Genomic DNA, 23,816 nt, shown 5'->3' with positions numbered 1-23,816 from the left:
AAAAAGACTAGAATACGCTGCTCAAAAGGTCGATTTCATGAAGAATTGAAATTTTTGGTTTTAAGGGTACCCGGTAATAAACGTAGAATAGAGAAAAACTAATATTTTAATTAATTAATTTAATTAATATATCTCACAGAGATATTTTTTATTCCTCAGAAGTGGTCATATTTTGATTTTATTTAATTCCTTCTAATAAGTTCACAAAATATGTGTAATAAATTGTTTTAATTCCTTCATATGGAATGTAAATTCTGAAATTTTAATTCTCATCAATTCAACTCTGCCTCTCTAGAGTTAAAATTATTTAAATTCACACATTCCCATAGATTTCTTGGTTGCATTTTTAAGACGTTTAAATAAATTATCAAAATATAAATAAATATAAATTTGAATATTTTTCGAATTTATAAGTTATAAAAAGATTTGATAATGAAAAAAAGGGTTAAATAAATGCTTTCGTTAAATTTTACCAAGTCTATTGAGAGGAATAGGATTTGCACTTTTTCTGTTCCCGTTGGGGGATTTTTAGAATTATTCTAAAAACTTAAAAAAGTGATTTTTCTCCATAAATTTTACATGCGTTTTGAAACTCGAAAACCTGAATTCAAACCAGATTTTTGCAGACAACCTTGTGTCATCGTGTTCGCAAAATAATTATCATTATTTTGATGTAAGATTTATTGCGTAAACAGATTATTGCAAAATGTTAGTATCGACTTACCTGTTTATACCTGCCAACCCAATAGTTATGATGAGAAAAAAATAGACAACCGAACGCTTGCATATTTTATAAGCTTCATACTTTCGATTAGTATATAGTTCGTTTTGCAAACGAACGATTGCAATTTTTAAAAAAAGTCAATTTTGAATTTTGAATTAATCATAGCCTTCATTGAAATTTTTTAGGCAACCTACTTGCGATATATTTTTTAACATATTAACTTTGATATAAAATACTTTTCATCGCGTAAACAAATGTGTGAAGGTAGTTTTATATTCGGATCTTAGACTATCAGGCTTATGTAAATTGAAAACTAGATTTAAGTCTATTTTTGGCTTAAAACTAAGCCATAAGTCTACTTTTTCTCGAAATTTATGACAAAAATTAGGCACATTTTTTGTCTTAAGGGGGGAATAGGGGATAAACACTTGTAAAAGAAATTTTTTGTCTTGTTTTGTTTTTTGTTGTAAAATATTTTTTAAATATTGTCTCAAAATTTTAAGTCAATCGGAGCAGAACTCTTGAAGTTATCGATTTAAAGCCAGAAGACAATCAAAAATACTCTAAAATAATAGAATTTTTACTAGTTTTCACTACACTTTCTACGTTCGTGAAGTATGCAGTGTAATGGAAAAAAGAAGGAGCTGAAATCAATAAAAAAATTAATTTTTTTTTTCACTTTTTCAATGTTTAAAACTTTAAACGAGTTTTTCTCGAAACCACTTTTTAAAAGTCCGTTCCAGCGATTTTACAAAAACTACAGAACCGATCCTTCTCAAACTTGATAAACATTTTATACATATAAAAATCCTCCCTCGACGATATTTTTGTTTAAATTTTTTGACATTAACATTGTTTTTCACTTAAAAAATGACAAAATTTTTCGTACAAGACCGCATATTTTACTTCAAATGATAACAATTTTTTTTTTAAATCCTAAAAGTAATCGTTGGGGGAAGGGGATGAAAAATTTATATTTTAACTAAATTTTGCAACTTTTTTGATTCCCAAAAAATGTACGTTGAGATATCGCTGAAACCGTAAATCATCTTTTTCAAGAGGCGTACTCAAAATTGTTCTGTCACTGGCTTATTTCACGATATTTTTCTACGAAAAAATTATTAATTATTTTAAAAATAATACTTGGTAACATGCAAAACATTTAAATACATTTACTTCAAACAGATCTCTAAAAAAAATTCATAAAAAAGCGTTTTTTTCATGCATTATTCCCCATTCCCCCATCAAAGGAAGACCTTTTTGACTTAAAACAGCATCTATTTGACTTGACTGTTTTTCCTTTTTTTCTTTTCAAAGAGGATTATAAGATGTACTAAATTGTATCATCCTTTTTTTCACAACTTAATTCTGTTACATCTTAGATTAAGCCCATTTTTACTGAAAACTAGATTTAAGCCGACTCTTGACTTAAAATAAAACCATTAGTCTATTTTTTCTCTGAATTTAAAACAAAAATCAGACATACTTAAAATTAAACCTAGTTCTCTTCTTTAGAATTGAAATCTAAAAGATAAATTCATTTATTCAAATATTAAAGTAGAATTTGAAATTATTTTTGAAAGCCTTACTTTGGTTTTAAACTTAATTTCATTAAAATTGCTTTTCTGACTAGGTATATATTGGAAAAAATGGCAAATTTCTATTTAATTTTTTAATATCTATGCAAATTATTTACGTTATTTGAAGTTCTTGAACACATTTCAATTTCTTGTTTTCAACTCATTTTGAATTTCAAAAGTGAGCGCTTATCAAATTTTTTTAAATCAATGTATATATATATATACATTGATTTAAAAAAAAAAGTTGATAAGCACTCATTTTTGAAATTCAAAATGAGTTCAAAACAAGAAATTGAAATGAGTTCAAGAACTTCAAACAACGTAAATAATTTTCATAGATATTTAAAAATTTTTAAATTAAATAGAAATTTGCCATTTTTTTCAATATCTTTTATGTATAAATGTACCATTTTAACTTCAAATAACCACTTTAATAATAGCTCAAAAACAGGGAATTCAATGAATTTTTAGACATACCTAGTCAGAAAAGCAATTTTAATGAAATTAAGTTTAAAACCAAAGTAAGGCTTTCAAAAATAATTTCAAATTCTACTTTAATATTTGATTAAATGAATTTATCTATTAGATTTCAATTCTAAGGAAGAGAACTATATTAATATTATATTTATAATATTAATATTTATAAAAATATTAATATTTCAAATTTAAAAAAATTAATGCATATATTTCTGTCCTGATCTGAAACTGTACAACTTTTTTGCATCCAGTTTAACTTTTGGGTAGAATCTAGAGAAAACTTTAAAAATATCTTAGTAAGCTAACAAAATACTATGAGCATTTATCTTTAAACTCAAACTAAAAACATGTAGAAATCATTATTATTTTTACAGTTATTGACATGTTCAAAAAAAACCTCTAAATTTGACGTTTTTGGCAATATTTTTTGTTTTTATAAAATCTATATTTTCGTTTCAAGATAGGCTTATAAGACCCAGGATTTTATTAGTGTCTGTGCTCTTATGGCGCAAAAAAATAGCAACACCTGTTTTAATCCATCCACTGAAATTTAAATGATAGGGTATAATAAAATTTCGACTTTGACTATTATATTTTTTTTTATAAATGCAAGCTGCATACTGGAACTATATTACATTCACTTACAGTCTTAAATTTCTAAAACGATAACTACAAACTATATCCTTAATATTAATATTTATTATATTAAATTATTTACACATAATAAAACATCTATGACAATATCTTCTATCTCTTAAGCGACTAGTTTCGCTGTTGTGTCGATATTTTACGAGCAACAGGATTTATAACACTTTTCAAAAATCCTTGAGATGTAATTAATTCTAAGAACTTCAACTGAAAATAGGATACACAAAATTATACACAAAATAGCTTTACACAATTCCAGACAAATAATTAATTATTTAATATTTTCAATTGCCTAGCTTTGCTACTCTGAATTATAATTTACCTCGATTTTTCTATCCTGCATGAAAAAAAGTAAGTCTTCAGTCTTATCATTAGTATTTAAAATAAAATAATTCGCATCAGAAATACATGTGAGCCTCAATCTTCGCAAACACAATTAAAATTATTTTGATCGAATAATGTCAAAAAGTATTCTAAATTAATTTTTTAGTTAAAGCTTTCATTTTAAAAATATACAATTGTTCTTTTGCAGATAAAATTTCGAGAAATAAAATTGTTCTTATCGGCCGATTGGCCTCTGTAGGATCAGATTTGTAATTGAATGGTACTAATTTTACTTGTGTTTATTAACACAGTGCCTGTAGTGGAACATGAAAATGAACGCGATTTTATTTTAGGCAGAAGCTGCGTAATCGAGATCTTATGAACTTTCACTCTGTCCAGACGCAGCATGGAATGTCTAAAAATAAGTCCTACTGGGCTTGACTCAAAATCCCTTTTTCACGTTCGCTGGTCGATTATTAACGAGCTTTTAAAATTATCCATAATATGAGTAAAGAATTTGACTATATTAAGTCCGAATAAGGCAATCCAGAACTATCAATGAAAAATAATGTTCACGGAAAATCTTTTGAGACTTGGTAATATTAAAAAAATTTTCATTATAGAAAACAATTTAGGTTTGTTTGGTTTCCAATCAAGGATTATTTCTCATGTAAAAAAAGAACTCTTAAAACTTCTGTTATCACATAATTAAACACACAACCTCTCATTCACGAATATCTGTTTGCGTAATAACAAAAACATCACAATATTCATAAAAAGTCATAATTTTCCAGTATGAAAATGCAAACATAAACGCAGATTTGTTTAAACTTATATTTTAATTTACACAAAAAGTCTTCCTCTACAAGGAAGAAGTTGGCTCTGCTTGTTCCTTTTATTTTCAAAGACTACGAGAAAATTTGTGAATGCTCTTCTTTCCAGAATGGAAGATAAATAGTTTCTATACAAAGAAAGCTATAATAAACATGATTTTATAATAAATTGATAATATACATTGTACAGTTTAGAGCTCGCGCTCAGTATTTTTCACCAGAATTTCCCCATCCATAATTACATTTCCGAAAAACTTTCATAGTTTCACAGCAACCTAATTATTTTCATTACTTGCTTTGTGTCAAAACACTTCAGCTTTCACACTAAATCGAAGATACATTACATGTTTGATAAAAAATTGGAATTCTTTACCTAAACGGTGAAAATTATAGGTACTATAATTTTACTCTAAGAATCTGCTAAATATCGATAGTGCCGTATTTAATTACTGAATAGTACAGACAAATAGAAAACATTTATACAGGAACCCTATCGACGAAATATCGACATTTAGTAGACTATTGAACATAGATTGTGACCGTTATTATTTTTCGAGCTTCGAGTTTGGTGTTTCGCTCAAATAAAAATCGATCTACAGTGTCCATTTTCACACAAGAATCAGTTCAAGAGTTCTTGAGCTATTCCTAAAGTCACTTTCACATGAGTCTTGAATATCGCTTTTGCACGGAAGGCTCACTTGGCCTTTAGAGATTGGTCATGATCGCAAGTTTCGAGCGTGATTTCTCAAAAGTTCCATAAATTCAGCAAGAGCCGTCACTGAAACGTTATCTATAATTTTTTGTGGCATCCATAACTTCAAATCGGTGTTTAGGATCCACGTGAAACGACAGCCATCGCCTTCAACTTCCGGAAGATCCACAGCTGCGAAGCATCCCAGAAGAGTGTCTCCTCTGGTTATTCAAAAAAAAAGGGATTGGAAAACTATCATTCAGATTTTTTCACGTAAATTTTTGAATTTACAATCTTTAAGAAATGACAACAGTAATGTCTAAAAGTGGAAAACACTAAATTAACATATGAAGAAATATATTTTTTCGCGAAAAACCAGAAGCAACAATTGAGTCCCTAAATATCCAAGATTTTAATTTCAAGCGTCAAAAATATCCAAGGTTTTTAATTTAAAAGACAATTTTTGAAGAATCCAAATCTAAGGACTTTTGAAGATCTTCAGGGTTACTACAAAATCCTAATTTCAAAATTCCCTGAATTTCCCTGACCAATTTTTCATTTTAGGCGTAAATACAAAATAACCTTACACCTAGGAGATAAATAATGTTAATGAAAAAAAAAATTATTTCTACTTCAATCTAAAATGCTCTAAAACAGGAGGAACAGAGTTACATTTTCCAACCAAAAAGACGAATTTGGTAGAATACATTAGAATTTTCAATCCGAAAGGACGAATTGTCTTCCCAAAAGATGAATGTCCAACAAAAAAATATTTAAATTTTCCATAAAAATATGACTCTTTCACAAAATAGTTTAATTTTTCACACAATCATTTTTCTAACAAAACATTTGACATTGTAACCAAATAGTTTAATTTTCAACCTAAAAAGTTGTATTTAAAATTAAATAGTTAAATTTTTTAGTAAAAAAGATCCAGTTTCAACGAAAATGATAAATTTTAAACAAAAAAAAAATGTATTTAAAAAAAAAATTAATAGTTGATATTTCAACAAAAAAATATTTGCAGTTTAAATAAAAAAGAGCATAATTCGTTCAAAAATGACGAATTTTCAACAAAATAGTTCAATTTCTGACCAAAGAGATGATTCTTTAAGTAATAAAATTAATTTTTAACAAAGTAGTTCAACTTTCATCTAATTAGTTGCATTTGCAAGCCAAAAAGATGAATTTTTATAAGACAGTTGACTATTTTATGAAAAAGGAGACATCTTCTTACCCACAACATGAATATTCAACAAAACAGGCTAATTTTCGAGAAAAAAATTGACATTTAACAAAAAAGTTGAATTAAAAAAAAATTATATGCTGAAGGAAGCAGTTGAATTTTTAAACAAATAGTTCAATTTAAAATAAAAAACATTTTCAACAAACAAAATTAATATTTAACAAAGTAGGTCAACTTTTAGCTAATTAATTGCATTTCCAACCAAAAATATTGATTCTAAACAAAAAATATCATGGTGCAAATTTGAAGCAAAAAGGGTTTGAATTTTGAATAAAAAACAGTTGAATTAATCTCAAAAAAGACGAGTTTTCAACAAATTAGATGTTTTTTCAACCAAAAAAGATTTTTTACTCAAAAAAGATAAAAAGAAATCAAATTTTTTATCTTTCGACTAAAAACGATAAACTTTCAACCAAAAATGGAAGTTAAATTTGCAGTTGGAAAAATTGATTTTCAATCTACAACAAAAACGAATTTTTAACCAAAGAGATGAATTTTCAAATAATAAAAGTCATTTTGAACAAAGTAGGTAAACTTTAAGCCCATCAGTTACATTTTTAATAAAAAAAAGCTAAGTTTCCTATGAAACAAGACGAATTTTCAACAAAATAAATTAACCAACTATATAGTTGATTTTCCATTAAAAACTATGAATTTTTAACCAAAAATCGAAAATTTAAATTTTCAGTTTAACAAAAAAAATTTTTAAAACGAATTTTAAAGAAAATGTTTCAACTAATTGAATTTTCAGCCAAAAAATATAAATACTCAATGAAAATCTTTATTAGACTGCTTCCATTTCAAATCATGCAATGAGGTCTGCATGAGGCGGCTGTCAGAATATTTTGACATGAAAACATGTTATTCTACAATCAAAATTAGTAAATATCGAGGAAACAAGTTATTTAGAAATCAATTTCCTTTAAAAGAGCCCCTTTAACTTTTTTAACATATGGGACCACATACATTTATATACTTTTAAAAAAAAACGAAACACTAATAAAAATTTTTTAATCAATTTACGAAAGCCTATTATGTATCCCGATCGAGATAATCATGATTGAGTAAATAAGTATATAAAATGATGTGGTGCCATATATTAAAAAAGAGGCTTATTTAGAGGATAAATTAATTTCTAAACAACTTATACGTAGTCTATATTATCGAGAATCCGCCAAAAATAAATGAAAAAAGTTAAAGGTGGCCTTTTCAAGAAAATCCATTTTCAACATTTTCAGAAACACTGCCGGCATTTTCTCAGTTTTTAAATGTTGATATTTTTCTATAATCATTCGATTGAGCTAAGTATTCCTTAACTAATATTTAAAATTTAATTTTCATCCAAGTACATAATTGGATTTTTAGCTAAAAAAGATGAATTCTCAATGCAAAATTTAATAGTTGAATTTTCAACAAAAAACTATAGATTTTCATCCAAAAATGAAATAGTGAAATTTTCAGTTAAGAAAATTAATTAGCAACCAAAAAAAGATACTTTTAAACAAAATAGTTCAATCTCAAATCAATCAAATTAATTTTTAACAAAGTAGTTTCAATCAATTAGTTGAATTTTTGACCCAAAAATATGACGAAATAATATAATTTTCAACTAAAATACTTGAATTCTGAACCAAAATCATAATAGACTTTTCAGTTATAAGGAGAAACTTTCATCCAACAATAGTTGGATTATTTTATTGGGTTTTACTTATTCAGTTTACATTTAAGCGAAAAAACGAAATGAAAAAAGGAAATTTATTCCCTTTTTTAAGAGGTAAAAGAGGGAATTGAGGAAAAGAGCATATGAAATTCGGATAACAGTCATACAGAATTTTTTTAACTTCAACTTGAGTGTATCGAAAATTCCCTGACTCTTTCAGATTCAAGCTGGCATTTCCTGATTTCTTTGATCAGTTTTAAATTTCCAGACCTGTCGCAATCCTGATTTTTTAGTTTTTTTTTCGAAAAATAAATAGCAAAGTTATGAATAAAACTGCTTATTGTTGATTTTAAATCACTCTATGCAGATTATTATGTTTTTCAAATAGGAACAGACATAATCCAAAAATACATTGCTAAGAATTACTAATTTAAAAACATCCCTTATGCAATAATTAAATAAAAATATTTCTTTCGACAAATTGAGGTATCTATATAAAAATTCATTTAAGATTCAAATGAAATCTGCTTTCTTACGAAAATTCTATGCACCGAAATCAGAGTATGAAAAAAAAACACACAAATCATAATCAGATATACAAACTACCTGCTTTTCGGACCATTAGACTTATTAATATTGTTTTACTTTGATGTAAAAATCTGCAAGGTGTTAAAAAATAGAATTTTACATTTTTTTAATTTTGGGGTTTGATGCGACAAGAACGCTTTAAATTTTACATAATATATTGTATAAATAATAATAAGAAAGCTTTAAAAAAAAGAATTTTTAAGGTACAATTTTGAAAAAGTCAATATTTCTATCATTTTGTTTATGCGAATTGGCACTAGTGTGACAAATTTTAAATGACTTTTTATGTTGAACAATTAATTTTAACAGAATATTTAAAGGGATTAAAAAAATGTAATTAACAAATAACAATTAAGCAATTTTTAATTTGGAAAAAAATCGATGAAGTTTAAGATATATGCAGAAGTTTTGAAAAGATTTAATCCTTTTGAATCTAAAATGGAACATTTTTAAAGTGTTAGTACCAAAAAATTCGTTCGAATAATAGACAAAAGTTGTAGTTTTCTGTAATTTTGGTTGTAATTTATTGTCGAATTTTAATTTTTTAATGCAATTTTAAGGAATTAAAAAAATTACAAATTAGAAGTGTTTGCAATAAAAAATTTTGAATAAAAAATATTTTTATTTGATCAAATATGAATATACATTATAATGATTTTTTCAATTGGACAGTACTTTAAGGATTAAAAAGTGAATAATTGATTGTACAAGACGATTCAGAATCAGTTCCAAATTTAAGACTTACGAGATTTTATCGTTAAAAATTAAACTGTTCCAATTTGAAAGCCTTAGTAGTTAAATAAATGTAAACGCCCGATTGAAACTTTATAAACTATTTTCATTTCAAAAATAACTGTAAAATAATATATTCATAAATAAAGGCTTTTATGAAAGTTCCAATATTGTTTCAATCTACAATTTAAACATTTTTAATTTGAATTTTTCGATTAAGAAAAAGAAAAATTGTTTAATATTTATAAATATTGCACAGTTAATTTAAAATCAGTAATTAATCATTAAATTTTCAAAACTAAACAAAAAATATTAACTTTAAATGTTACAATTTTACTGTTTCTATTTTAAAAGATTAAAACACATTTCCAAAATTGTCAAAAATGAATCTGGAAGATTCTAAGGATTTTTTTACAACATTTTAGGACAAATTCGAGTGATTTTAAAAGAAATTTAAAAGTTATGAAAAAAAATTACACATAATTAAACATTTTTTAAATGCAAAACATGTACATTTTTTAAGATTCTGAAATGAATTTTTGAAGCTTTTTAAAGACTTTAAAACTTTTTAAAATTAAAATAATTTAACTTCTAATTAAAGAACTGTGCAGTCAATAAGAAAATGTAATCGTTCAATTTTTAATACTTCTAGCTTAAAATTGCCTAAAATGATTTGCAGCTCAGTTTTAATTACTTCAAATGAAAACACTTTCAGCATTAGAGTTCACATTTTTTTATTTCGTTGAAAGTGAAAAATGTTTGCCAACCGGGAAAACACCGGGAAACGACCGCGAATTTTTCTCTTTATTTAAAACGGCTACCCTGATCAAATTATTCATAAAAAAGCAGATTTTATTTCGATTTCAAATAAATAAAACTGTCCTTATCGACTTCTTGAACTATCTGCCCAATTACGGTATTCTCATTCCAAATCAAACATGGAATTTACTCATGAGATTCTATTTCTCGAGCAATGCTTTATGTATCAAAGAGCACAAAGGCACAAAGGCTCAGCAAGTGAACTGAATAATTACTCTCGAGCGTGAATCATTGAAATACTGCACTGTTTTCAATGACATACCAAAATGTACAAACTGGATAATGAAACTGGACGTTGAAGTGTTCGACGTTTTCAGTTTTAGCATAATCAATTTCAAGTTTACAACTGCGGAATTCCGTATGCCAATTACACACGATTTACTTATCTATTATACACCAATACTTACCAATTCTTTTTTACATAGAAATCAATATTAATAATAGTCAAGGATAATAATAATTTAGTTTTTGTTCCAAAAATCAGATCTCGGAAAAAATAACTCTTCTATGCTTTTATGAATCAAAATAATATTACTGATGATGTAATTTCAAATAAAAATTATTATTTCTAATTTAAAAATCTTTTAACTTGCATAAAAAATAGTGTCAATAATGTCACAAATTGGAAAAAATAATTCAAAATAGTTCCATAACATTTTTTAAGTATTTTGGTTAAGAATTCATATTTTGGTTGTTCAAAATTTTATCATTTGATTCAAAATTGACTAATTTTTTTTTTTTTATAATTTAACAAAGTTGTTAAATAATACTTCTTGGTTGAAAATTCAATCGTTTTGTGGAAAATTCGTCTTTTTATTTTGAAAATTTAATAATTTGATATAAACTTTTTTTCTTTCTTGACTAGGAAACATTTTCTTGTTGAACATTTATCTTTATGGTTTGAAAATTCATATCTTTTTCTGTAGAAATTTCACCTTTTTTGCTACAAATTATTCTGTTTCGGTGAAAAATGCCTTTTTTTGTTGTTAAAAATTCAACTACTCTGCAGAAAAATAGTATTTCTTCTTTGGTAGAATAGCGATTTTTTACCAAAATGCAAATGTTTGGTTAAAAATTAACTCTTTTTTAAATTCAACTGGTTTTTAGAAACAATATTTATATTTTTGGCTTGAAAATTCAACAATTTGGTAGAAAATTTAACTATTTGGTTGAAAGTTGATGTATTTTGTAAAAATTGCTTTTTGGTTTAATATCAATTTTTTGTTTAAAAATGCAACTGTTTGGTTGAAAATTAATCTGTTTTAGTTTACCTACTTTCTTAATAGTTCATTTTTTCGATTTTTATTGTTGAAAATTAATCTTTTTAACAGAAAATTGAACTAATTTTTTAAAAATTAACGCCTTTCTTGAAATATGACATTCTTTGGTATAGACTTCATCTGTTTTGTAGAAAATTAATCTTTTTGTCTTGAAAACTCCACTATTTGGTATTAAATTAATCTGGTTTGTAGGAAATTCGCTATTTTAATTAAAGATTAAGTCTCTTGAATGAAAATTCAACTAACACATTTAAAAAATAAATATTGAACTACTCCGTTGATCTATTATAGTTTACAAAATGCTAATATTTGGTTTAAAATTTATATAAACGAAAAAATAAAAATTAGTCAATTTTATTATTATTTTTCGGAATAGTAGAAAAATAGCGTCATTGCTAAAAAATGTCAAATAGAGTTAATTGTGTGACGAGTCCGTGTATAAATACATTTGAAGATTATTCACTTGATTTAAAAATGAGAAATAACAGAGTTGTAGGCAATATTTTCGCCGAAAAAAGCCCTTGATTTATTAAAATTGAACTCTTTAAAAAATTGGGAAAATTTAATTACAAGAATTAATGTAAAAATAATTATTTTTTGTAAGTTTTAAATCTTTTCCATAAGAAATCATGTTTTTTTCTTTCCTCAGAAATGACATCGATCTCATTTATTGCACAACTACCTTAAAATTATTTCACAGATATTATAATTAAGTATATTATTTACTATTAAAGTTATTGATTTTTTTATGAATAAATGAGCTACTACTATTTTTTCAATCTAAACAAAGAGACAAAAGTTTTTTCATACACAAATTATTATTTCAATTCAAATTACTTACCGGATGTAATTCTTTCGAGAAGGATATTCTGCGAATGGAATCGACATTCCGCAACTGACGAAATACGGGCCAAAATTGCCCCGATGTCGTAGAATTACAAAATCTCGTGCCGTTACTATTCCATTGCCAAAGGATGGGGTTGCCTGATAGACAATATCCGTATTCTCGTCTATTTCCTGCAATAAAAATACAAATTAAATTAAATAGTTCCAACCAAAATCAGTAGAAGTAGAAAATTATAAATTAAAAGAATATTTAAAAAATTATAAAGATACTCACGTTAATTTTTTTACATTCTGTTAACTGTGTATTCCAGTTTGAGGTTGCTTCTACGTTCTCGAACAAATTATCCGAGAGCATTCTGGCAGAAACGTTAACAGTTCCCTTAAACACAACAATAAAATAATTATTTAAAATCTTATCATTAATCATTGAAGTTCATTTCATCTCCTATGAAAATTGAATCGAATCTTACCGTTATTCTCAAAATCTTCTTGCCAGTTTTTGGAAATTGCATGTAAGAAATAACATCGCCATCAGGAGTTGTTTTGTCTACAACCCATTCTTCTGACGTTAGTAATTCAGAAGAACGATTTAACAATGCTTTCGCTTTGTTTTTGTACTCTTCTTTCTGTAAAAAATAAGGACTCCTAATTAAAGTTGATTTATGTTCTTTTTTTTTTAAATTAAACTTTTTCTGATAAAAGATCTTCTCCTTCGCTCCGCTGGGAATCAAGCCACAAAACTTCCGATTGCCGGTCGGGTGCTTTTTCCCTTAAGCTGCTAGAGAGATCGAAAGAAGAATTCTTTTTCAAAAATACACTCATTACTTTGCCAATTTTTTATTTATTATTTGTCATTATTTAAAAAATTAATGAAGTATTAATAAAAGCCATTTATTTTTTTATGTTTAACTGCTTAACAATCATTCTTGTTGAAAACCTGATTGGCTTTTCATTACTTGAAAAGTTGTTTTTTCCCTTAAATTTGACATTCAAAAAATGTAATCTGCAAATAATCCCTTTTATCAAAATAATCTTACGCGAATTGAGAAATATTTTTACACTTTAAATACTCTTGCGCAGTTAAATTAAAAACTTTCAAATTATTTTTAATATACATTTTAATATTCCATTTTTTGGCTATCTTAATTTTTTTACTGGAAATGTGCGTTTTCAAACAAAAATCATAATCAAGATTCTCGTTTTTCAATCATTTTAGGCTATGTTAGCGTTTTACAATAAACACGGGTACTTTTATCCACAAATTCATCGGATCTTCTGAATTTTTCCAAGAATATACATAAAATCTTTGTGAAATAATTGAATTCTTTGTAAAATCATTAAAATCTTCGGTGAATCATTGAAATCTATCTTAAATTTTTTTAGAAATATTTCAAATCTTTGTGAAATCTTAAATATCTTTGTGAAATCTTTCTCAAATCTTTGGAAATCTTTCCGAGAAATTAGAAATATTTTTGCAATATTTGATAATATTTGTGAAATTGTTAATATCTTTAGGAAATCATTGAAATCTATCTGAAGTATTTGTGAAATATTCAAAATCTTTCAACTCTTTGGGAACTCATTGAAATCTTTGATGAATCTTTTAATTTTTTGTTAAATATTCGACAATAATTGTGAAATTATGGAAATATTTGTAAAATCTTCAATAAATCATAGAATTTTTTGCGAAATCTAAAAAATATTTAGTAATATTTGTCAAATTATTGAAAGTCTTTGTGAAACCTTTGAGAAATCAGTAAAATTCTTGTAAAGACTTTGGAAATCTTTGGCATATTAAAACTATTTGGTACTGTTTGTAGAATTATTGAAATCTTTGGGAAATGATTAAAATATTTGTAAAACCTTTCTGCAAGCTTGAGAGATCTTTGTGATATCTTTATGAAATCTTTGGAATCTTTGCGAAATATTTGTGAAATCTCATCAATCTTTGGGAAGTCATTAAAGCCTTTGTAAAATATTTTTAATCTATCTGAAATCTTTGCTATGCCTTTTAAATCTTTCTTAAATCTTTAGGAAATCATTCAAATCTTTGTGAATTCTGTAGAAATCTTCGCAAAATATTTGAAATATTTGGCAAAATTTTTGAAATTATAGAAATCAATGTGACATTTTTGGAAAATGATAGAAGTCTTTGTGAAATCTTTTAAATCTATCCGATATAGTTTAAATCTATCCAAAAACTTTGTTAAATATTTTAACTCTTTGAGAAATACTTGTGAAATTGTTGGTTACTCATTCAAATCATTGTGAAATGTTTGAAATTTATCTGAAATCTCCGAAATCTTTGAAAAATAATTGAAATCTTTGTGCAATATTTGAAATCTGTAGCAAATATTTATGAAATGATTGAAGGTTTTGTGAAATCTTTTTCATCTATCCGAAATCTTTGAGAAATATTTGAAATCTTTTAAATATTTCAGAAATCATTGAAATCTTTGTAAAATCTGTTTAAAATCTTCGGAAAATCATTTAAATCTTTGTGCAGTCTTTGAAATCTTTGTGAAACCTTTAGTAATATGAATTTCATACTTGTATTTATTATTATGTATTATTTACTATTTATTGTTTTTTTTATTGTAAAATTTTTACGTAGTATAATATTATTGTACTATGTACAAATTGTGCCATTCAATATATAAATCTATGTCCCTGCCCCGCGCAGAAAATAAGCACATCGGCTTCTGTTTGAAAGCTTAAAGAATTTTCAACAAATTACTTTTTTTTGTTATCATTTCTTTGTTATCAACAATTTTGGGTTAGGTTAGCGTTGTAAGCCAAAAATTGAGATTTTTAAACAAAAATCATTATAATTAAAACAAAATTAGAATCTTTTAAACATTTTAGATTATGATAGTGTTTTTCATCGTAAATTGGTATTTTTAATTACTACCAAATTAGGTTTTAAAGAAGATTCACAAATTATAACATTTTCAGATTATGCCAGCGTTCTCCATAAAAATTGGTCTTTTGAAACCAAACTCATTACAGTTTGAATAAGATTTGCAATTTTTTACAGTTTAGGAATATATTACGTTATTCGCCATAAATTGTTATTTTTAATGTCAAAAAATAATGTTTTAAAGAATAATCGCAACTTTTTAGCAATTTCAAGTCATGTTACAATTTTTCATCGAAAATCGATGATTTGAAACAAAAAAATTAGATTAAAAAGAAGATTTGAAAATTTTATATTAATATTAATTGGATATTTTAATTTTTTAAATTGAGATTTGCAAAAATGTGACCACTTTAAGACCCACGTATTTTCCACTTTTTCTTGGAATAATAACTTATTTCTAAAATTGGCTCAGTAAAATACTCACATCAAAGCATATTTCAGTACATTTTCCAAACTTTAGAAGACTTTATTTAGAAATTATAAATAAAAAAGCACATAAAATGTCTTGTAACGCACCTTCCCCAAACTGCAAATTTGAAATGAAAAATTGTCAAATAATATTAAGATCATTTGTTAAATATTTGAAGCACACATATATTACTTATATTGCATGAAAAAAGATAAAAATCAAGAGTAGAGTTCAATATTTTAGAGAGAAGGATTTTAAGTCACTTTCAAACCAGAAAATAATTATTCAAACTATTCATAATGCGCGATAAAGTTATTAATTTGATACTTAAGAAGATTTCAGTACGGTAAACACTATTTCCACATGATCTTTTTTATAAAATATCTGATAACCCTTCATGTTAATTTATCATACTATGAAATAAGAGGATGTTTTAAAACGTCCAATTCAAAATCAAATAAATCGTGAAAATAGTCATTTTTCTCATATTTTTAAATATGGTATATGTACATTTTCAAAGGATTTTTGCACTTTTTTATTTTATTATAATGACGTGTTCTTTCACACTGTTTGAATTTTTGTTTACAAAATTTCATTGTCTAAAATGAGAAACTTTGTGACAATCAAGCATTCCAAGAAGTTCAATAATTCTTAAAAATATGCACTTATTTAAAAACAATTTTTCCCTCATAAAAATTATAATATAAATGAATACTTGTTCATAAAACACATTTATTTATAAATTTTCTTCACAAACTTCAACCCACAATTTGCATTTAAAAAGAAAAATATATTTTAAACACACAATGGTATCAGTAACATCAGTAGTTTGTGGGTTCTCCTTTGTATAATTATCCAATTTTTTTAAACGACGGAAAAAATAATCTTTTATAAAGTTCATACTGCGATCGGCACTAGTGCTAAAAGCGACTGCACTTCAACGTATTGTGCTTTACCATGAATCTGTGACTAGTGCTATTAATTATCAAGTGGGGACAGAGCACGAAAGAGCAAGGACTTTGAGTCGAGAGAAAACCCGAGACAAGATTTTCCTCTCGACTCTGATGAGTCTTTCTTTTCTCTTTATAGTTAATTCTAATTTCTAACTTTTAGACAACTTACAACCTTGTGCGCCCTTGGTCGTACTAATTTTTCATTTAAAATACTAGAATATTGAGTAATTAGTAATTACCTTTTCCTTGTACAAAAAAAACTCGGTCCATTTTCAAGCTCTTTTTTATAGATTATATAATCTGTAGACCCGTTCGCGCCTCGCCGCCAAGTAAGAGGAGTACTTAGGGATAATCCATAAACCACGTTACCACTCGGGGGGAGGAGGGGGGGGGGGGGGCTCGAAAAACCTACAGTTATTAACGGGAAGGGGGTAGGTGTCAGTCAAAGTAAGGTTACACGAATATTAAGCTTTTAGAATTTAGAGAAATTTTTGTTCTAAAAGTACATATGGTAACGTTTTAGTACTTTTACAGACTATGAAAGTTTTTACTACAAAATTAACCTTTTCGTTTAAAAATTCTTCTTTTTTGATAGTGAATTAATCTTTTTTAGTAGAAAATCCTAATTTTTGGTTCACAACTCTTGAATTTTATTGAGAATTCGTCTTTTTGGGTAGTAAATTAATCCTTTTGTTTGAAAATTTATCTTTTTTAATTGAAAATTCTACTTTTTGGTGTAGATGGATGTTTATTGAATATTCTTCTTTTTTTTAGTAAATTAATAATTTTGTTTATCAGTTCATCTTTCATAGTTGAAAGTTTAACGTTTTTGTTGAGAATTTTCAAATTTCATTAAAAAATCGTCTTTTTCAGTTGTAAATTAATCTTTATGTTTCAAAATTCTACATTTTTAGTTGAAAGTTCAACTTTTTATGGGAATTCTTCAATTTTGTTAAAAATTCGTTTTTTTTCAGGTAGAAAATTAATTTTTTTGTTTAGAAATTCATCTTTTTTAGTTGAAACTTGAAAATTTTGTTTGAAAACTTTTGAATTTAGTTCAAATATCGTCTTTTTGAGTAGTAAATTAATCTTTTCGTTTAAAAATTTATCTTTTTTGGTAGTGAATTAATCTTTTTTAGTAGAAAATCCTAATTTTTCGTTCACAACTCTTGAATTTTATTGAGAATTCGTCTTTTTGGGTAGTAAATTAATCCTTTTGTTTGAAAATTCATCTTTTTTAATCGAAAATTCTACTTTTCGGTGTAGATAGATGTTTATTGAATATTCTTCTTTTTTTAGTAAATTACTAGTTTTGTTTATCAGTTCATCTTTCATAGTTGAAAGTTTAACGTTTTTGTTGAGAACTTTCAAATTTCATTAAAAAATTGTCTTTTTCAGTTGTAAATTAATCTTTTTGTTTCAAAATTCTACTTTTTTAGTTGAAAGTTCAACTTTTTATTTCATAATTCTTGAATTTTGTTTTAAAAAATCGTTATTTTTAGTAGAAAATTAGTATATTTGTTTTTTTTGGTTAAAAATTCAAATTTTTGTTTGAGTATTCTTGAATTTCGTTAAAAATTCTTTTTTCTTTTTTAGTAGAAAATTAATCTGTTTGTTAAAAAATTCACCTTTCTGTGTAGAAAAATTAACAACTTTGTTTTGAAGTTCAACTACTTTCTTAAAAATTGTTTGGGATTTTCAATAGTGTGCCGTTTTTGTTCATACGCTCCTGAATATCGATTCAGACCCGACGTCTGAGTTCGTGCGTTTTCGGCTTCGTTCGCCTCAGCATCGATCGCGTTGACCGAGCGAGATTCATATTCGATTTCTGATCTCCGCACTGAAACCCTTCCTTGCCCAAATCCTCTCCTGTAACACCCCTTTGTGTTAGACCGCAAGACTGGTGAATATCAAGTGTACGGCATTTTGTGTTTTGTACAATAAACTTGTTAAAATTGGAGTGATTTCCCTTCTTTTATTTTCAACATCCACTACTACCGCAAAGAGACAAAACAAAAATGCATTTTTATGTTGACGATTTAAGATTTTAGTTGGTTGGAAAATGAAACTGTTTTTTCTTGAAAATTCCTTTTTTTGGTTGAAAAATTACTTTGGTAATAGAAAATTTACCCATACCATTTTTGGTCGAAAATAGTTATTTTTGAGTAAAAATTAAACTATTTCTTAAAATTAAATTATTTAGGTAAAAATTCCTTGCTTTATTGTAAATTAATTTAGTTTAGTTGAAAATTCAACTTTTGGGTTGAGAGATCTTGTACTTGTCGGTAATTCGTCTCTTTGGTATAAAATTAACTTTTATATAAAAATATCATATTTTTTATTTGATAATTCAACTGTTTTTTATCGAAAATTTGTTGTCCATTTTTGATTGAGAATTTACTATTCTTAGTTTAAAAATACAATAATGCTCTGATTAACTCTCAGATAATATTCAATTAGACCAATTTCAACACTTACTCTAAAAAAACTTCTTAACAATTTTAAGTTGTGTTAACATTTTCCATCGGAAACCGGTAACTCTAAACAATAAAAATTCAATTGAAAAGAAGACTTACAAGATTAATGTGAATATTTTTTACTGGGAATTGGTGTATTTTAGCCCAAAAATTATTTTTCATACATAATTAGTTTAAAATTACGAAAAACGTTAGCGTTTTACACAAAAAATTAGGGATTTTAACACAAAAATCATTATAATTTAATATCAATTATATTTAAATATTAATATTAACATTAATATTAATTATTTATTAACATTATTATATTTATTAATATATTAATTATTAATTTATTATTATTATATTTATTAACAATATTAATTAACATTAATATTAATAAAAAACATTAATATTAACATTAATATTAATTAATTATGATAATTAATTAATAGGCGAGTTGCCGAAAAAACTTAAGTTTTTATTGATAATAATATTAATAGTAATATCAATAAAAACAGCATTACAAACATATAGGTTACATAAGTCCTCAACATATTCATATTGACAGAAAATTTCATCTTCTTGGATCAAAATTCATATATTTTTATGAAAATGTAACTATTTCTTGAAAATTTGTCCTTTGTTTTGTAGAAAATTCACCCTTTGGTTAAAAATAATGAACTATTTCTTGTTAATTGTTTTTGTTGTTTTGTTCCAAATAAATTTTTCAACTGAAAATTTAACTTCTATGTTTAGTTTGACATTTATCTTCTTGAATTGAAAATTCAGCTATATGGTTGAAAATTTTTCTCTTTTGTTAAAATGTTGTCTTTTGTGGTAGAATATTAATCTTCTTGATGACTAATTCACCTTTTTGTTTAAGAATTCATTTCTTGGGGAAAAATTTAACTATTAGGTTGAAAATTCCTTTAAAAATTCAAAATTTGCTTAAATATTAATTTATTTTATTCAAAACAAACCTTTTCTGTTAAAAAATTAATACATCTAGTTGAAAATTCATTTCTTTCATAGAATATTTTTTTTTGATAGAAAATTAATTTTTTTCATCTGAAAATTAAACTATTCTATTTTTTTCGAAAATGTATCTTTTTTGATAGACGTTTAATCTTTTTGGTTGTAAGTTTATCTGTTTGTATGCAAATTTAACTATTTTGTTGAAAATTTGCCTTTTTTCTTAGAAAATTCATCTTTTGGGTTGAAAATACAACTATTTTTTTGGATATTCACTTTTTTTAATGAATTTTTTCAACTAAAAATTTAATTATTCCATATTTAGTTCAACATTTATCTTCTTCAGTTCAAAAGTAAACTATTCAGGTAAAAATTTCTGTATTTTTTTAAAACTTCGTCTTTTGCTTCGTTGAAAATTTATTTTATTTGGATAAAAACTTACGTCTCTAAATAAAAATTAAACTATTCTATTTTTGGATGGAAAATTTTTTTTAGTTAAAAACATGTTTTTTTTTGTAGAAAATTTTTATTTGTTTGAAAATTCAAATATTTGGTAAAAGATTGAACTATTCTGTTAAAAATTCTTGTTTTTTTTTTGCTGAAAATAAAGCTATTCAATTTTTTTCTAGAAAGCAGATCTTTTTTAGTTAAAAATTAAATTATTTTGTCCTATTTCTTTATTCATAATGTGTCCCCTAAGTGTTTACATGACATAGCGTTGATGGCAGAGGATGAAGAAGGCATGGCGGGCTTAATTACACGATTAGAGAAATACTTAGATGGGAACAAGCTGAATTTAAATGTAGAAAATACAAAGAAAATAAGGTTTAGAAAAGGAGGGGGAAGGACGAAAGAATGGACGGGGCTCATAGAGCTCATATAAGAGAAAGGATAAAAAAACAGCAGAGATAATGAAACAGATATGAAGAATAGGAAAAAAAAATTTTTTAATTGGAAAAGGAGACTGTGGTTATTTGATACGCTGGTATGACCGGTATTAGGTTATGGAGCAGATATATGGGAGTGGAAAGAAGGAAAGATATTGAGAATTTACAAGAAAGGTATATAAGGTGGACATTAGGGGCAGAGTGAAGGACGCCAGGATATATGGTGAGATAAGAGGCGCAAAGGTATAAATTAAGTATTAGAGCAGGAAAGAGGGCATGGAAATTTGAGACGAAGCTGAGGGAGGGAAAGGGAGGGGAGTTGGCGAGAAAGTGTTTGATAGAGGTAGAAGAGAGAAGAGGGAGGGCGATCGAATTAACGAGATGAGAAGAAAAAGGGAGGGAGTTCTTTAATTGCTAGAGACATAGGAGACGGACTGGAGTAAACTATGAAGAATTAGAAAAAAGGGTGAGGGAAAGACAATTAATAGAAAGATGGGGAATAATTGAGAAATGAAAATACAATAAATGGTATATGATGATAAAAAAGGAAGAGGTGCCAAAGTATTTAGAAAAGGGATGAGGAGAGAGAAGGTGGATCAGAATAGCCAGATTTCGATTGAGAAACGAGGTACGGCAGAGGATGTATTGGGAAAACAAAGAGGACAGAAAGTGTAGAATATGTGAATGGCAGGAAGAAACATGGAAGCATGTATGGGAAGAATGTAGGAGAGGAATGGAAGATGAAGGAAGCTGGAAAGAGAATGTGGCTACGATTCTAGGGGAGGATGGAGTAGGAGAAGAATGGATGAAGGAGTTGGAGGGTGCTAGAGGAGCGAATGAGAGAGAATGAAAGAATGCATGTAAAAGAAGAAAGGCAAATTGAAAGTATAAAAAAGTAAAAGAAAAAGGAAACTGAAGTCGCTTAGATTAGAAGCGTAAAGATTGCAAATTGCGCTATCACAGGAAATACAGATAAGGAACTAGATATAAGACTTTGTGTAAATAGTTGTAAAAAATTATTTTGTAATAAAATTCATACTTTTATTATTTAAAATCAACTTTTTTGTCAAAAATTCGTCTTCTTGGCTTGAAATCTCAACATTTTGGATGAAATTTTTTTTCTTTCTTGATTTTAAAATCTCTCTTGGTTAAAAATGCAACTCTTTTGTTGAAAAGTCTTCTTTTGTGACACACCTTAATATGAAAAATACAATATTCTCTATCGTAAAATTCTGCATTTAGCAGAATATCATATTTCATTTCATGAGCTTCAAAGAGAATTTATAGAACAGCTATCAGTTTTTAAAACATGCTAGTAAGCCGATATTTCTACCGTAAGCAAGTTCTCAAAGTCTATTATGCTTCAGAAATATCAGGCCTCGGATTCACTTTAAAGATAAAAAATCATGTAAATAGTGTCACAAAATTTTTCAAGCATGAAAAATGAAATTCAATCTTTACTTAAAATTGTATCATTTATTCTATAAAAATTCCTATTTATTTAAAAATTATACTATTTTTGTTTGAAAATTATTTTCGATCGAAAAGTCTAATATTTATATTTAGTTAAGAACACATTTTTTTATTTGAAAACTTCATTATTTGATTTCAAATTTTATTCTTTTGTTAACAAAATTCAACACTTTTGTTAAAAAATCATATTTCTTCGTTACAAATTTAACTTTTTTGTTCAAAATTTGTTGTTTTTTTTTTGGCTTGAAATTTCATAAATTTGATTTAAAAAAATGTTTTCTCTCCCGACTAACCATTTTTTTATTGACAATTCAACTATCTTGTTGGACATTTGTGTTTTGGTTTGAAAATGCAATACTTTCTGTAGAAATGTCATCTTTTATAGTTATAAATGCAACCGTCTGGTTCAAAATTAATCTGTTTCGGTACAAAATTCACATTTTCGAGTTGAGAATTCGACTGTTTGTTAGAAAATTCCTATTTTCAGCCTAAAAGTTCAACAATTTGGTAGAAAATTCACGTAAATTGTGGGAAATTCATGTTTATGTATTGAAAATCAATTGTTTTGGTTAAAAATGCAACTATTTAATTGCGAATTATTCTATTTCAGTCGAGAATTAAAGTATTTTGTTTAAAATTCATATTTGCTGGTTAAATCCAATTTTTTTTGTTTACTAAAAATTAAAATATTTATTTGCTAAAATAGCAAGTATTACACTTTTCGTTAAAAATGCATCTTTCTCGGTTAAAAATTAAATTTCTTGGTTGAAAGTTGAACATTCTTAAAAGTTCATTTTTTGGTACAAGATTCGTTATTAGCTTTCTCTTCAGTTCAAAAGTTAATTTTTTTATCTGCAAATTAAACTATTTTGCTTCTAATTCGACTATTTGGTTGTAAATTAACTTTTTTGTTGATGATTTTCTTGATCATTTGAAAGTTTTTTTATTCCTTCATGTCCTTGAGATGGTTTAAATCAGTAAAAATGAATTGAAATAGCATTATTTTATTCTCTAAAGTTTTATAAAAATTTGTTGAAATCACTTAAAATAATAAAAATCTTTAGTAATCGTAAAAATCCACTGAAGTAGAAATCTTTTAACTCTTTGGAGATTCAATATTAAGATCCTTTAGATATTGTGAAATACCCTGGAATCCCTTAAAATAAGAATTCCTTAAAATTTTGTTTTGATTGAGGGCATGTGACACAGCTAAATACCTATATTACCGACCTCACTTTTTTGGTTCACTGAATGTTTTTTTGAACCTAAGAACTTTTTTTGTAAATAAAATATCG

At 26.2% G+C, this 23,816-nt stretch overlaps 1 protein-coding gene across 2 annotated transcripts in view; it reads right to left on the bottom strand.

The window, feature by feature from the left end:
- Positions 1 to 4,049: 4,049 nt before the first annotated feature.
- Positions 4,050 to 23,816, bottom strand: part of LOC117174894 (steroidogenic acute regulatory protein-like) — a 37,236-nt gene continuing 17,469 nt past the window's right edge. For both annotated transcript variants that reach the window (XM_033364320.1, XM_033364319.1), the window contains exons 8-11: positions 12,919 to 13,074; positions 12,723 to 12,827; positions 12,444 to 12,619; positions 4,050 to 5,498 (exon numbers count right to left, since the gene is read on the bottom strand). In XM_033364320.1, coding sequence (XP_033220211.1) covers positions 5,303 to 5,498; positions 12,444 to 12,619; positions 12,723 to 12,827; positions 12,919 to 13,074 — 633 coding nt within the window. In that variant the 3' untranslated portion in view covers positions 4,050 to 5,302. The remainder of the gene's footprint in view (positions 5,499 to 12,443; positions 12,620 to 12,722; positions 12,828 to 12,918; positions 13,075 to 23,816) is intronic.

Source organism: Belonocnema kinseyi, chromosome 6 (genome assembly GCF_010883055.1).
Source record: "Belonocnema kinseyi isolate 2016_QV_RU_SX_M_011 chromosome 6, B_treatae_v1, whole genome shotgun sequence".
In the NCBI taxonomy this organism is placed as follows: Eukaryota; Metazoa; Arthropoda; class Insecta; order Hymenoptera; family Cynipidae; genus Belonocnema; species Belonocnema kinseyi.
Note: the sequence above shows the minus strand (reverse complement) of the source record. Positions and strands in the feature narration are given on the sequence as shown.